Source organism: Serinus canaria, chromosome 7 (assembly GCF_022539315.1).
Source record: "Serinus canaria isolate serCan28SL12 chromosome 7, serCan2020, whole genome shotgun sequence".
NCBI lineage: Eukaryota > Metazoa > Chordata > Aves > Passeriformes > Fringillidae > Serinus > Serinus canaria.
This window is the reverse complement of record NC_066321.1, coordinates 22,049,234-22,064,714: the sequence shown is the minus strand read 5'-3', so window position 1 is coordinate 22,064,714 and position 15,481 is coordinate 22,049,234. Positions and strand designations below refer to the sequence as shown.

Genomic DNA, 15,481 nt, shown 5'->3' with positions numbered 1-15,481 from the left:
TCACTCAAAAGACATTTTTGCTACCTGGTTTTGTGATGTCTGAAGGATCATAAGCTCCTCTTGTGCTTTCCTTTGTCACAGGGTCACATTAATTTTGGGAATAGAGATTCCAGTGTGGAGACAATAAATCCTAGTATTTACCTATTAAGTAAAAATGTATCCAGTCTCATTAAGGTATTCAAAATTTCACTAAAGGCCAGATTTTTCTTAAGTTAACTTTTTCTGCTCTGATCTCTTACTTGGCTGTGGTTTTTAGTACTATTACAAGAAAATATAGATAGGGAAGTTTTTTGTTTCATTTGGCAGTAAAAACTAAACCGAAATGTGCAAAATTCTCTCAGAGAAACTCTGACCATTAAAAAAATTAATCCCTCTTATCAGTTTTTTCCATTTGTACTTTATTTTTCGTTTTGTGTACTCTGTCCTTTAGATCTGGTGTGATAGTTGGCTATTTTAATTACTGCCTTTTCAGAAAGGTGAGTGTTTGTAGAGTCTAAAGTGTCATTTGCTGTGATGGGAAAAGGATGAAAGTAGGGTGTTTCCAAATTAGCAGTACAGGTGTGCACCCTTAAAGTCTGCAGTTACTGTGACAGAGTGCCAGGTGTAAAGGTACAAAATGCAGAAGATCTGAGGATCCTTTCCAAAAGCTCATTATTATTCAAATACAGACTAAGCAGGTATGGAACCAGTGGAATGCTCGAGGTAGATAAAGTATAACAGCAGTTGCTGCTGTTTCTGTTCTTCTGGGTTCTTTCCTCAGATAGTCTCAATAGCCCACATCTCTGGGTTGGCAGTATTTTTCTAATTAAATAGAATTTCAAAGACAAATGCCACTCTCTCAAAATTTGTCACAGAGAGGATTTCTTACAATAGACAGACCAAAGAGAAGAAAGGTTAGCTGCTGCAGCATTCTTTTGGCTCTGTAAACAGCAGAGTGCCTCAACTCCCACTGGCTTTACAAAATGTTAAGGCCATTCAGCAGCTGTAAAATTTACTAAAAGTCTCAGACCTAAGCCTGGGAACCACTCAGGAGTGACAGTATGTTACAGATTTCTTACCAGTGTGTCGCTTAAAAATGCTGGGTTTGTACTTTGATCCATTGTCATCCTTGTCCAAGTGCCAGTCCCACAGGTATTCAACTGTTTGACTGGTCCAGTTTACTAACTTCACACAGCCAACCTAAAATCATCTTGGGCACCTCAAACTATGTTCCCAGTCCCTCCTTTTCAATCTTTTTTAATGTATGATGATACATTAAGGCCCTGTTTTTCAAGCATGTTCTTTTATTTTTTTGTTTTAACCTTCTTTGAGAAGACAGTCAGTTTTCTGACTAATAGTGTAGGATCAATGTGCTGTGTTCCACTCTGCAGGTATTCTCCAAAATCTATGTACTCCAGATGTAGAATTCCTCAACAGGAATGTGCCTCAAACTTGCTTCTTGAGCTCAGAACAAAAAAGCAGTCCAGAGAAATAAAGAATATTTTTCTAGGGAAGCTGTACTGTCTACAGTAATTTAAATAGTCTTCAGAAGACATTTGATAGAGTTGAGAATCGACAGATTCTCAGAGAAATTGTGGCGGACCCAGACTTCTGGGACCTGTGAGCTTAATTGTATTTGTTCTTTCCTGGATATTTGATCTCTTTCCATGCATCTGATGTGCCTTGGCCGTGATAATTTTGTTTTGTGTTTAGTGCTCTGCTGAAGAGTGAGCTGAGACCTTCCTGTGATGTGTCCCCTAAGCTTAGGTCTCTTTACTACTAAGAAATTGCTGTAAACAGTTGCAGTTGTTTTTAATGACTGCAAGTTTCTTTCCATACTAGGTGATGCAGATGTACCTCCCCTTCTGTGGGATTGCCATATCCAATGCCCAGCTATTTGCAGCTTCAAGGAAGGAATATGACAGAAGCAGGGTAAGTGCAAAATGTATAGTGGACCAACACCAAAATTTAGTCTTTTGTTCCTGCAGGTTCCAGCTATGCATATGTGTTTGCTAAGCAGACAGTTCTATTTCAGAAACTGGATTTCCAAAAGATCCCTGTCTTGATCAAGGCAGCAGGCAGAGAGTGTGGGAGGGAAATCCACTTGTAGTGGTGGCTGTGGCTTCCTGATGTGAGCTCCACATCTTGTGGTACTGAAACAATTGCATTTGTGGCACAGACGGTGCAGGAGAAAGTGTTACCTAGGCACAGATTCAAGCTCTCATAAAATTCTACTCATCTCAAGCCTTTGCCATTCTGAATTTTTAATATTTAGTTCATGTGCAAATAATGTGGATATATCTTTATAAAATTAAGCAGGGGAAAAAAAACTCCTATATGTGCAGGGTTTTGACAGCATGTCTCCATAGAATACACACTCATGATCGCTGGTGCTGTGCATGCATTGGGACAGGAGGCTCTGAAATGAAAATAATGCTCAGCTCCCCTGTCATTCCCTTGTCAGAGAGGTCTTTTATTTTTTGAATAAACAAAAAGGTAATTTTGAGAGGTTTTTAATAATAGTTGGCTTCTTTTTTATCATCCTTTCTGCAATGACAGGGAATTATATTTTTGTTAGCTTGGATCACAGGTCCAGAACTTCAGTAGAAATACCTCTGGTAGTGTTGAACCTGCTATTCCTTGACAAAATATTAAAAAGTCATTTCAATTTTGTTGCCACAGTCATTAAGAACTTCCTTTGAATGAAGATTTCAATGGATCACTCATATAAAATCCATCCCAGATATGACACCTCCTTTGCAATGCTCCATGTATTTATTAATTCTACAACCAATACAAGAGTTCTCTGTCCTTTTATACAGGCTTTACTGGAAGTAGTGAATGACCTCTTTGAGGAACAGACTGACTTAGAGAAAATTGTCAAGAAAATCATGCATCGGGCCCAGACTCTCCTGAAGTGTGAGCGGTGCTCGGTGTTACTTCTGGAAGACATTGAGTCACCAGTAAGTAGAGCTGCATGTCATGTGGAAGTCAGAACAGCAGGTGAATTTCAGGGTGTTGTTCCTAAATGTAAGTGAGTACATACTGAAACTCCACCAACACCCCTGTTGTGTCTCTATCCCAGTATCCTTATACTGTGATAGCAGTAAGCTTTTACATTGAGCAGGTGAAATGGAAATCCAACTTTCAGAATAACTGAAGTATTTTTGGTTTTTTGCAATTACTCTACTTGACCCATGAATTATTATTTCATTGCAGAGCTCTGTTGAACAGATGGATGTAAACTGTATGAAAGTATTTGACAGTGTTGACAGGGGCTTTCACTGAGACTTTGCAGTACTGATATTCTTAGGGTATAAGAGCCTCTTAAAAAATATTTGAAGTTTTTATGAGTATTGTTATTAGTAATAAATTAAGAGGCCGCCTTTATATTGGTAGCTCCCTCAGTGTTTTCAGGCTATTCAATTTAAGCTGCCCTCCTTTCCACTGATTTGAGAAGTAGTTGAAGGACAAAACATTGTTTGTAATATCTTTTTTTTCCTACCCAAATATTATTTTTGTATTCACTGATTCTGCAGTTAATTATTTGTTGCTGGGCTTTGACAAGTCAGAGACAGAATCATAAATTTGTTTGTATGACAGAAAAAAATCCCTATTCTTTTCCTAGGAGGAAAGATATGATTCACATTTCATTTCAGTTAATAAAAATTAAGAACTTTCAATAGAGTATGCCCTAAATTATATCAGCTTTCCTAAAAGCAAGATCAAAGTTTTTATTTCACTTATGTTCTCTGCTATAGAATTTTAATGTTTCTGGTTAATTTTCTCTTTCTAGATTACCCTAGCCACGCCCTCCCCAATTTTATAATTGCAATATATAGTTCTACTACATTCTTATGAAATGTCACTGTGTTTATAAGAATAACATGATTTTTATTTTTCACTGAAATGTCCATTGTGTTAGGAAGTTGTGGGTGGCAGTTCGTTTTTCTGCTCTTGGTACTATTTCTGCCTTTGAGCTTGGAGCGGCTTTTCCCAAACAACAAGCAATGAGTTCTTATTCCTCTAGACAAAATTGTGAAATATGGACAAAAATCTTAAACTTTTTCTAGATAGTCATAAATCTTAGGTTAATTTGGAGTAGGAAAATAGCATCTTACTACACACTTGGTAATTTTTACAAGTGGCAAAACAGTTATTTTCCTGAGTTTCTCCTGTTTTGGAGGGTTAACATATATATAAAAATAGATCTTCTTAGGTAACTCAATGTCTAACCATGTCTAAATTCCTTTCATTTGTACATTGTGCAGGAAGCTTTTATGATTCAGAAACAAAGTGAAGATGGGAACACATCCAAAAATAAGGCCTCTGTTCTGTGACACTTTTTGCCACTCCTAAGACATTTCACTTATATGCTCCTGACACATGTGATTGGTTGCAGTTAGTAATGCAAAGCTGCCTTTCTGTTTATTTTCCTATATTAAAAAATTAAAGTTTGAGTAAAGCTCCATAATACATGTCCCAAAAGCCTTTAAAGGGAAGCATATATGTTTGTGGAAAAGAGTTTTCTGAGGGAATCTAAAGACATCATTTCATTTGATACTGATTTTTAGAGAACTGTGCACAGGGTCTATTTTAAACATAAATTCTCCATTGAGAGAATACAGATTTGTACTTTCATCCTAAGACTATTGGATAAAAATACAGTTTAAGCAGAGGAACCTTAAATTACTGTTTTCATAGATGTTTATTCATCTTAACAGGAATCCTAAGTTACTTCTTTTGTGACAGGTGGTGAAATTCACAAAATCTTTCGAATTGTTATCTCCAAAATGCAGTGCTGATACTGACAACAGGTTAGTTCTCGTATCTTCTGTGGTTATGGGTCACTACATTTTTCACACAGTGTTAAGTTTTGCTTGGTCAAGATTTTATTTTCTAATGGAACTTTGTGTAGATTTGATTGAAGAGTGTGAGCCTACTTTTTTTTAGTCAGACAAGACACCTGCTTGCTTCAAATGGAGGCTTGCTTGAATAAATATATGTGCCTATATTTTTTTATAAATGTATGTTTGTGTGTGTATACATGCACTAATATTGTATCAGTGTCTCAGATAAGAAACCAGGGGAAAACTGATTTTTTACAGTTGAACTCATTAATAACACGAAATTGTTGTTTTGTGTGATTAATATAGAAGTAAAAATTACAAAATTAATTTAGATTGTTAATCTCATACAAAATTGTTTTCTACAGTTGTGTTGAGAGGTTTCCAGTAAAATGTTATTTCTGCTGCTGTCAAATTGGAGAGCCTAGAAACTGCAGAGCATATGTATTTCCTAGAAACTGTGTTCCTGTGACTAATTCTTGTTTGGGAGCCCAGTCAAAATGGAAGTATATGTTTTGCTTAGTAGGATCTGTAAACACTCTTAAAGGGCCAATTTTAAGTAGTAAAAGAAAGATTTTTGTTTATGTGATGTTGTTATATCAATCCCTGCAAGGTTACACCACTGGTAGCAGTTCACATAAAATGTCCTATATACATAAATGAGGGGATGAGGATTCAGGGCTATTGTGAGAACATTTCTTCCATCTTTCAGGGCTCAGTGTTTATCACACAGGTTTTATGCAGATTAATTCATGCTGATTCTGAAGGAGAATTTTCCATATCAAATGGCTGTCATGGTGATAAACCTTTTCATGGATTGATTTTGCATCATTAGAAATGGGTAGTGTTAGAAGATTTCTAAGATGTGCAAGCTCACATCAGAGTCCAGGGCCACACAGAAATATGAGTAGAAGCTATCTCCTTTCCATGCCCTGGTATGGGAATGGTGAAGCAAATGGAAAACAAGCAATATAAAATAGGAAGATTTAAATATGAATAAATAGTCTATTGATTCATCTGGGAATCACAAGTTCCTTTTGACAAAGAGTTTAAGAGTAGCAGTTGGTCTTTCCTAGGGGGTGAAAATACATTTCTTTTATTCAGGGACAGGAGTATGAATCAAGGAATGTGGCTGTTATTCCTGTTTTTCTCAAACTTGATCTGTAGCCAGATTAGTCAAAACAATGCAGAGTGGTATCAAGATAACCAAGCTGGCTCATTTCTTGTTACCATAGTTATATTAGCGTGTTGCCACAAGGCAGTTTGTAGTAGCCTGCTCTGCTTGTAGTCAAGTCAAGAATATTTTAACTTTATTCCAAGACATGAATAAACACATAACCTGGTAGCTAGTCTTTATAAGATTCATAAAGGTCTATTTCTGTCCATTTTAACATAAAGATGTAACACTTTTTCTGTGATTATTTTTTCCTGTGGAGAGTGAAGTTGCTTTTACAAAGACCAAGGTTAGACTTGCAGATATGATGTCACATTTGGATCTAGCACAGGCACAGCTTGAGTTATTGGCACTATTGTGAAAAAATAAAGGTTATTTAGAATACAGAACAATGCCTTGAGCCCTTGACATTTGAGCATTTTCCTAGTGAGTTTTGCCCTTTTCATTCTGCATTCTGCAGCTGTAACTGATGTAAAATCATGAGACTTCTCATGTGGGGAAAAAAATGGCAAGATGAGTTTCTTCATCATTACAGCAGTTAGGAAAAACATTATTTCTTTGAAATTTTAGTTGAAATCCAAAGACATTTTAGGCTGCTAACAGTTCTCATTATGTTTTATCTAAATTAGAAAGAAGATCTTAAGACAACATTTCATGCCCTAATATACTTTCTCACACAGTTTTAGAAGTTGGCTTTTCTTTTTCCCTCCATAAATCTGCATGATAGCAGTTCACCTGTTAAATGCTTAAATATCATAATAAGTACTCATAGTTATTTTCTTTGCTGTTCTTTGTAAAGAAATATCTTGCAAGGCCATGCTTGCCTTTATCTGTTCAGTTTCCAAGTATCACACACCACAATAAAGTTTGTTTATTGTCCATACTGGCACACTGCTGCTCTTGTTTTTCCCAGCGATTTTCTTCTTGAAGTACAAGTTTGCCAAGTCCCCCCCAAAAAAATTTTGAAAAAATTTGAAAAAAATGTTACAGAAATGTTAGAATCCTTGGGGGCTCAGTTCTGGTATGATCTAGACCAAGATGAGCCTGATGGAATGTGCTGTGGAATGTGCATTTCCTGCACAGAAGCAGCAGTTTTGGCAGATGAGATTCCATTTTAGCAGGTAGATGAGATGACAGCTCTCTAATCTGGGTACCAGTGACAGTGGACAAGTCTCCTGCCTGGGCCAGAGTATGAACTGTGTGGGCAAAAATATCTGTGCTCCTTCCTGCTTGGGCTGGTACAGAGGAAGTGCTGAAATCCCTCAATTGTTTTACTGTCCCTGGGATGATGTGCCTGTCTTCTGGAGTATGGGTAGAGTACTTGTTAGGAATGGAGAGAACATAACAGAACCCACTTTTAAAACTTATTTATGAATGTTATCTTGTTTCTTTTACTTGAATTAATTTGCTGCTTAAAATGCTTGACAACCATAATGCAGTCCTGATGTATGTGACTTACGTGATAATATCAGTCAGATAAGTTATGAACTGGGAACTATGCATTTGAAATTAGATCCTTAGCCTTAAAGATTTTTTTGCTTCTGGAGTATTTGAAATAAATTAAATTATGAATTAAATGTTAAATTATAAATGTGATTTTTTTACTTAGCTTGAAACCCATTATATTTATGTAAAGGTCTCTGTCAAAGTGTACACATGGTATTTATTACAGTCACTCAAAATTCTTACCCCAAATGAAAGTGGATTCCTTTAGATTTCTGTAAATCATTATTATTTTTACTTATAGTCTTTTAAGAATATTAAGTTTTCTTTTGCATGAGTGAAGTAGTTGAATCAGTCTCCAGAAAATCAATGCAGTCAACAAAAATCAATCCTTTCACTTTGATTGAATCTTTCAAGGGTTTTACTGTTCAGCTGCTTTCATTCCTGAGGAATGCTTCAAAGCATCGAACTATTGGAGTCTTCTCCACAGCTTCTTAGTAGCTTTTTCCTAAGTAATGTTTCTCAGGTGTTAATAATTTACCAGTTTTCTTCTCAAAACTAAGACAACAGGCACTTTTTTATTATTCAGTTATGAGTAGCCAGACATTGCCAATGTTAAGTACCTGCCTGAAATAAGTCAAAGAGAACTTTCCTGCTGATTAGGTGAGGTATGATGTGAGGAATTTAAGGTCTGTTAAACACTGAGTTTTCTGAGAAGCTGCAGTGGAGTGTGGTGAGTTGAGGCCATCATTTTAGTGTCTTATGCTCATTTAGTGATAGCTCTCTAGCCCCTCAGTAACTGTGGCAGAAGCTCAATCAGGAAAATAAAAAGGAAACCTTCATGTATGTGTGACTACTTAGATGCCTACCTACTGTAATATACTTGCAGTTTTGATTTAAGACTTATTTAATGATCCCTTCTTCAGCTATTCAGATATGGCATTTCAGATGCCAAAATTTTCTAAAAAGTCATTTTGACAGGAAAATTACTGAAAATAAAAATTGAAAATGTCACAGATTATTAGATTAATTTAAAAACTCTTAAAATTATATCTTTTCAGGGAACTCTACAGAAATTATTTTTAGAACTGTTTGCTTTTCATGAGCAGTCCTGTATCCTACAGAAAATGAGAAGACAATCCACTGTTGATTCATAGGTGAAACCTATCAAATATTTTATTTACTTGAGACATCAATGCCGTTTTCAATAGAAAGAATTATGTAAAGAAGAGAATTTTTGAGGTACCATTTCAATAATACCAAATTATTGTTCATAGTTAATTTTTGGTAACCATTAATAATTGTGAATGGTTCTGCTGTTCCTATTAATGTGCATTTATGACATTCTGGACTTGCAATTAATGTTGACTGTATTATTTTCTTCCCTTGCCCTGCATTTGGATAGTTTCAAAGACAGTGTGGAAAAATCATCTTATTCAGACTGGCTAATAAACAACAGCATTGCTGAACTCGTGGCTTCCACAGGTCTCCCAGTGAACATCAGTGATGCCTATCAGGATCCCCGCTTTGATGCTGAGGTGAGAGATTTTTACAAATGGAATTCATTATATATTACTTTTGAGCATCACAACTAATATAAAAATTTTGGTTTTATATCAAAGTGGCAGTGAGACATGTGAATATTTATTTTGTATTATTTTTTCTATTCAGTAAGTTGTCCTTCTGGTCTTCTATCGTTTAATACTGCAAACACAGATCACTGAATTAGTGTATAACTTTGAGCAGTTTTTCCATGATTCTTTTTTTTTCCTGTTTATAAGTGATTCCCCTACCAATAGCCATGATATTTATGCAAACTGATTTTTATTGCTGAAAATTTGTTGGTGCTCAGTGTTAGCAGCACCAGCGTTGCTAGCTGTTGGGGTGACTGGGGCTGTACACAGACAGAGTGTGAGCAGAGCTGCTATCCAGACAGACAAATGCTGTTTGTGATCTAACTTAGCCAACCAACAGTTTAATTTGCTCAAATACACCCTGGATTGGGTACTTCTTCAAGATACATTCACTCCCAATACAATAGGAAATTAATCTTAAGGTATTCATTTCCTATTAGAAAGGTGTAGCTACAGATAAAAATGTAAGTATACTTAACATCTAAATAAATGTTAGAGGTGTATGGAAGGACAAAATCTTCACTGAATTCTAATCCAGCATTACTGTGGAGGACTTGGCCAGCACTCGGACAGCACATTAATCACAGCCTTGGTCAGAAAGCTTCCCAAAATATATTACTACAGTAAGTGTTCTTGGAAGTGTTTCATGTTGAGAGTTTGCTTGGTTCCAATTTTATTCCTCGTGTCATTAAAGGGATTAACTCTCAAACCAGCAGAATTTTTTGAAACAAGAAAAAAATAAAAGGGGCCTGCTGTAGAAGTATAAAAGAGAATTGCACTGATGTTAATCTGTTCAGAATTGCAAGAAGTACAATTAATGCCTGGGGTGTTTAGATATGCTAACTTAAAGCACACCAGTCCTTGATGTTTGCAATTGTACTTGTATTATATCATCTTCTGAATAATTCAGCTGTCTCTTATTTGTTTCACAGTTAGTTCTTTCCAAGTCAGAGGCACTACCCAATATATATAAAGAAAATTATACAAAGGGCAATAATCATTTTCTTTTGATGGGTTCCCATGAAAATTTAATTCTTAAATTCAGTCTTTCTACTCAATTATTTCTACAGACAAGAGTAGTAAGAGGAACATTTAGAGGAACATTTACTAGCTAAGTAAAAAGGGTCTTACAGTAGTAAGACCCTTTTTACTTAGCTAGAATAAAATATATATTTGTAGTTATGAACAGAAATTCTGTTCTCTGCTTCTGTTGAAAATCATCTATTTTTTTCTCAGAACATTACTTCTCATCTGCAAATGTTGATGCTCAATTTTCAACTCATTGATCAAGAATTTAATGCAAAAGTATTTTGCAGTTCATTTTAAGACATACATTTTAATCAACTATTGCTCCATTCCCATGGATTTTAGGTGGCACTCCATAATAGTTTCAGTGATGAGTTCTGAGTATGTACAAATAGGCAGTCATCTAATTAAAATCTGAGTTACATCTTTTGCTAGCTAGGACATCACAGTGATCTCATCCTGCTTCCCATATATGAATTATTGCTGGTCTTTCAGTTTTCTTCTATTAAAGACTGCCTGTAGCAGTGGCAGTTTTAGTAAGAGAATGTCTCCTGATCTTCTGTGAGTGGACTCATTCCACTCTTTGATCTCTTTTGAAAAACTGTTTTCTGCTCACTAGTTTTCAAAGCAGTGACACTAAAGAATAAAGCTTATTAATTGTAGAAAAGAGATAATCAGTGAAATTGAAAATAAATTGTGAAGTTGTATACTGTATTAGCTAGAAAACAATAAATGAGGCAGTAAATTGTCATTGGAACAAAAGGACCAGTTATCTCAAATCTAGGGTTTGGCTCCATCCTTACATTTTTTACTAACCCGCACTTCTGCACAATTCCCTACTTACTCTCACCTTTCTTCTGAAAATGTGTATTCCTGTAAGCCTCCTTCTACAGCTGCCTTGCTAAGTCCAATTTCAGTTTGACAATTGGGAAGGGTCCTTCTAAGGCAAATTTGCTCAGTGAAAGTTCTCTCTACTAATCCACCAGTGTAAGTAATCCAAAATTTGTCTGGACATTGCCTCAATTATAGTTTGTCTTTAGTGCCAAATCAGAGTCAAATAGTGCAAGCTCAATGTGGCAAAGATGCCAATGTTTGTATATTCTTTGGCAATTTTTAGAATAATCCTTATGACTTTTGGTTACTGTGGATAAAGTTTCAGCAGATTTTTTTTCTGAGAGCTGATTCATATGAAATGACATTTATAATGTAAACTTACTCCTTGACATTTCTATTACTATGATTTAAAAAAAATGAAAGCAGCACCACTAATGGAAGCTCTCATTTCTACATTTTAGGCTGACCAAATTTCTGGCTTTCACATAAGATCTGTTCTGTGTGTTCCTATATGGAACAGCACCCACCAAATAATTGGTAAGGTTTCCCTCATGGCTGTGTAATTTTTGTGCTAATGTAAATGTAGTTTTATCTTTTTAATTCTGTGTTCCTTTACCTTCTTTTTCCCAGCTGAATATTGTTAAGAAGTTACAGTACCTAGGATGCATGCTAAGTATCTAAGAAGGGATGTTTTGACTTCAATACTGTATGGACTTTTTCAGCTTTCCAGCTGTGTTGTTGTTAATTTATATACTGTACTCAACTTTAATAAGATGAAAACAATAATTCTAACCGTATTAGTGAAAAATGTTTTATATGCATTGATGATTTCCTTGGGTCTCCTTCTTTAGTACATGGGCAACTGTCTGCAGTCAAGTTAAGTGTTCATTTCCCTCTAATGATAAACTGGGTGCAGTCAGGGAAGATTTCCTGGAGGGGCTTGGCAGTGGTCGGAGTTGCGTGTTGCAGTGGTAGTTGCTGGATCAGGATGTGACAGAGTTTCAGAGGATCTTTGATAGGATTCTTTGCAGCACTGCTACACCAGCAGCTGGCCCTGTGTTATTACCTGCTTTTGGCACGAAAAGGAGTGCTTGTAAATAACAGTGCCAGACTCCTCTGCTAATGCTCCTCAGAAGAACTGACGTCAAAGCATAGCAATTTATACTGGCAGGGCAAGAGTAGATCCCTGTGCACTGTGGCTGCCAGGGAGAGCTGAGATCAGAAGTGCACTGCTGAAGGCACTTGGTGTCATGCAGGGTCTTTGAGCTTCTTTAGCAGAGGTGATGTGGGAGATGAGCCTTTTAAAAATACATCTTGTTTTTTGTTGTGAACTGTGCCTTATCTTCAGGAATGAGAAATAATTTGAACTCCTGACAGTGCATTAGTCTTATAGTATTTTTCTAAGGGATTATTGTAGCTAAATGAAATAGAAATTTTTGTTGTAGAAATCAGCATTAATTCAGAAAATGCATTTTTTCAGTTGCTTAGTAAATTAATGAACCAGTAATGAGTATAAAAGGGTTTATATACCCCGGTGGTGCTAAACTAAGATTTTAGGAATGAAGGCACTGATTCAGTAAATTGTATGGGTAACTCCAAATTTTTAGGACAACTTATGTGATTGCTGTTTGCAAAGTGATCAAGATCTTTCTCAAACAGACCTTAAACCTTTTGTGAAAAGCACTGTGAGTAACTTTTAGATTTGCAGTATTATACTTAGAGAGTAAAGCATAACAGCTGAAAGTGCTAGTATCAAAAGAATCAAATTATTGCACATCTGTGTCTAATTATTTTCAGAATAAATATTTGCATTTTGCTTTTCAGTTTGAAATATGTTGTTTACATTTTAACAATGAATAAAACATTCTGCATTGTGCATTATTGAATGAAGATTGTAACTCATATTAACTCTTTCTAAAGGGGTAGCTCAAGTGTTGAACAGGCTTGATGGGAAATCCTTTGATGATGCTGACCAGCGACTGTTTGAAGTAAGAGGCATTCAGTTCAGCATTAACACACATTTCAGTAGAATTTGGTATTTCTCAGTAATCTGCTTCAGTCCACTCCAGGGATGGGGGGAGAATATCTTGTCTATATTTGTAGTTTGACAATAATTCTCAGAAATCCTCACTTAGAAGGTGCCATCCTAATTAAAACAAGTTTCTGGCATCTAATCTCTCATCTGGAGGCCAGTGACTCACCTGCATTCCTAAAATAACCTGTTTAAACATGATTATTCCTAATATTTCCATGCAATTTCTTTGAATGATTAAGCCAGTGTTAATCTTTGTGCTTGTATTATAACTGATTCATAACTGACTCTCTTTTTTCTCTTTTTAAATTTTAGGCTTTTGTTATTTTTTGTGGCCTGGGTATCAACAACACAATTATGTATGACCAAGTGAAGAAATCCTGGGCAAAACAGTCTGTGGCTCTTGACGTATGTGTACATCTTTTCTTGCTCCTAACTGTCACATGTAAAGAAGCCCACTATGTTTTTAAAAACTATGATTATTTAAACTTCTCTAATGAAATTCAACAATGTAGCACAGTGGTCTATTATATATCTGGAGATTTTAAACATTATATTAAAAATAATCTTGGTGAGAAAAAGCCAGGAGTTTTGAGGATAGCTTAAGAAATTTACATTATTTCTACTACAATAATAACTAAGAGCAGTTTGAATGAAATTTCAGATCTTTTGAAAAAGCATTATGCAAGACTGATTAATCTTAAAACATTGCTCTGAGGAAAGGGTAGCATCACTAAGATATTGGTATTGTTTTAAATTTCACATGTGATAAGAGAAGAAAATCACCTAGTTATCCCTAACGTGTGCACCTTTTACCTGTGTAATTCCTTTGAGTTTCTCCAGTACTCACCATTACAATACAAACCACAAAAATAGCATTGGCCTGAATGAGATATGAAATTCTTTCTATTAAAAGAAAAGTCAAACCCAACTGAATTACTGCAAAGAGGCTTTTTTTTTTTCCTTTGGTGTTTGAGATATTAATCTGCATTGTGGGGTTGCATCCTGTGCTGCACACAGGCCTGTTAAGGCTTTCCAAAGTCAGTAAAACCCTTGGTGTTGGAAATCCTAAGCATAAGCAGCTTTCTTTATTATTTGTATATATCTACCCATGTAGGAGGAAAAGTTAAAATCTTACCTTCTCAGGCCTCCTGCAAGATCCCTTATACTTTACATGTCATAGTCATGAACAAGTCTTCATATGTCCCAGGTATTTGTGGAATACGACACCTAAAGAATGAGTGCTCCTCCTGGCAAGAAAAGCAAGCAGTGCTAGATGTCACACACAGATATATAGGGATGAAACTTCACATAGAAGTTTATTTTCTACTGAAATAAAAGAAAATTAAATATTTTTTGTTTAAAATACAGCTTCTTTCTTTGATCTAAAAAAAGACTAATAACCATATAGCTTACATGTAGAGTATATATTTGATAAATAGCTACTAATCTTCAATTAAGAGTAATTCTGTCTATAAATGGGCAACAGCTCTTGATTATATTTGCATAAAGTGAGGGAAGATGCAGGAGAAAAGTACTGAACACTAGAATGGTATGAGATGAAGGACTGTGGATTTTCATTAATAGAATACTTCATTAGTGTTTATTTAGCTATAATGGCAATAAATGGCACTTGAAAATAACATTGATATCAGATGTAAAATAAATGAACTTGTTATATATCATAATAAGATTCTTATCATATATGCTGATACAGGTTTTCATATAGTATTCTGATAAGATTTCCTAATAAATAGAAGAGGAAAACATAAATAAATTATCAGGAAAGTTTGCCATGATTCAAAGCCAGGTTTATACTGAGGACACAAAACTTGCAAATTTATTTAAAAATTAGAATAATAAATACTTAGGAAGACTGTTAAAATATAGAGGGATGCAATGAATAGAGATCAAGGAGAATTTTGTTGTTAAGTGTAATCTGTCATAGCATAAGATATAATTTGACTAATCTTATCAGTTTCTGGGAGAAGTTGCAGTGTCAGACAGAAAAATAGACACTATTTGAGAAAGGACATGATGTACAGAACAAATGAGTTTATGTTTTTTATTTATTCTTTTATAGTGCGGGAATGAATTCCTGTTACTGTAAAAGGTGGCATCTCTTAAACTGATAAGAGCAAATATGTCTTGGGACTTCCTGCCACAAGGTGTTGCAAATCAACACCCTGTGAGACCCAGTTTAGGTGTTTGTATTAATAACAGAGATATTCACAGGTGAAAATGATTTCCAAGTGAGAAGCATTTATCAAAGCTGTGGCACATCAGCAGGTCAGGTGTTGCAGTGTGGGGAAGGACCTGTCCTTGCTGGGAGAGCTCTGGCTCTGGGGGCTCCCTCATGGACCAGCAGCTTGTTCCAAGCACAGCCAGACCATGGTGGGTCCAGAACACAGGGTGGCTCCTGCACCTTCTGCAGTGCTTGTTCAGTGTCAGTATCAACCCACCAGGATAGAATGTACTACATACAAATGGATGCATACTAAGAGGAAATAAG

The 15,481-nt window shown here is 35.6% G+C and overlaps 1 protein-coding gene across 2 annotated transcripts in view; it reads left to right on the top strand.

Moving 5' to 3' along the window:
- The window catches only part of PDE11A (phosphodiesterase 11A), a 107,137-nt gene that overhangs the window by 37,849 nt on the left and 53,807 nt on the right, over window positions 1-15,481 (top strand). For both annotated transcript variants that reach the window (XM_050977058.1, XM_050977057.1), the window contains exons 3-9: window positions 1,822-1,911; window positions 2,802-2,942; window positions 4,732-4,796; window positions 8,849-8,981; window positions 11,399-11,474; window positions 12,858-12,925; window positions 13,285-13,377. In XM_050977058.1, the coding sequence (XP_050833015.1) occupies window positions 1,822-1,911; window positions 2,802-2,942; window positions 4,732-4,796; window positions 8,849-8,981; window positions 11,399-11,474; window positions 12,858-12,925; window positions 13,285-13,377 (666 nt within the window). The remainder of the gene's footprint in view (window positions 1-1,821; window positions 1,912-2,801; window positions 2,943-4,731; window positions 4,797-8,848; window positions 8,982-11,398; window positions 11,475-12,857; window positions 12,926-13,284; window positions 13,378-15,481) is intronic.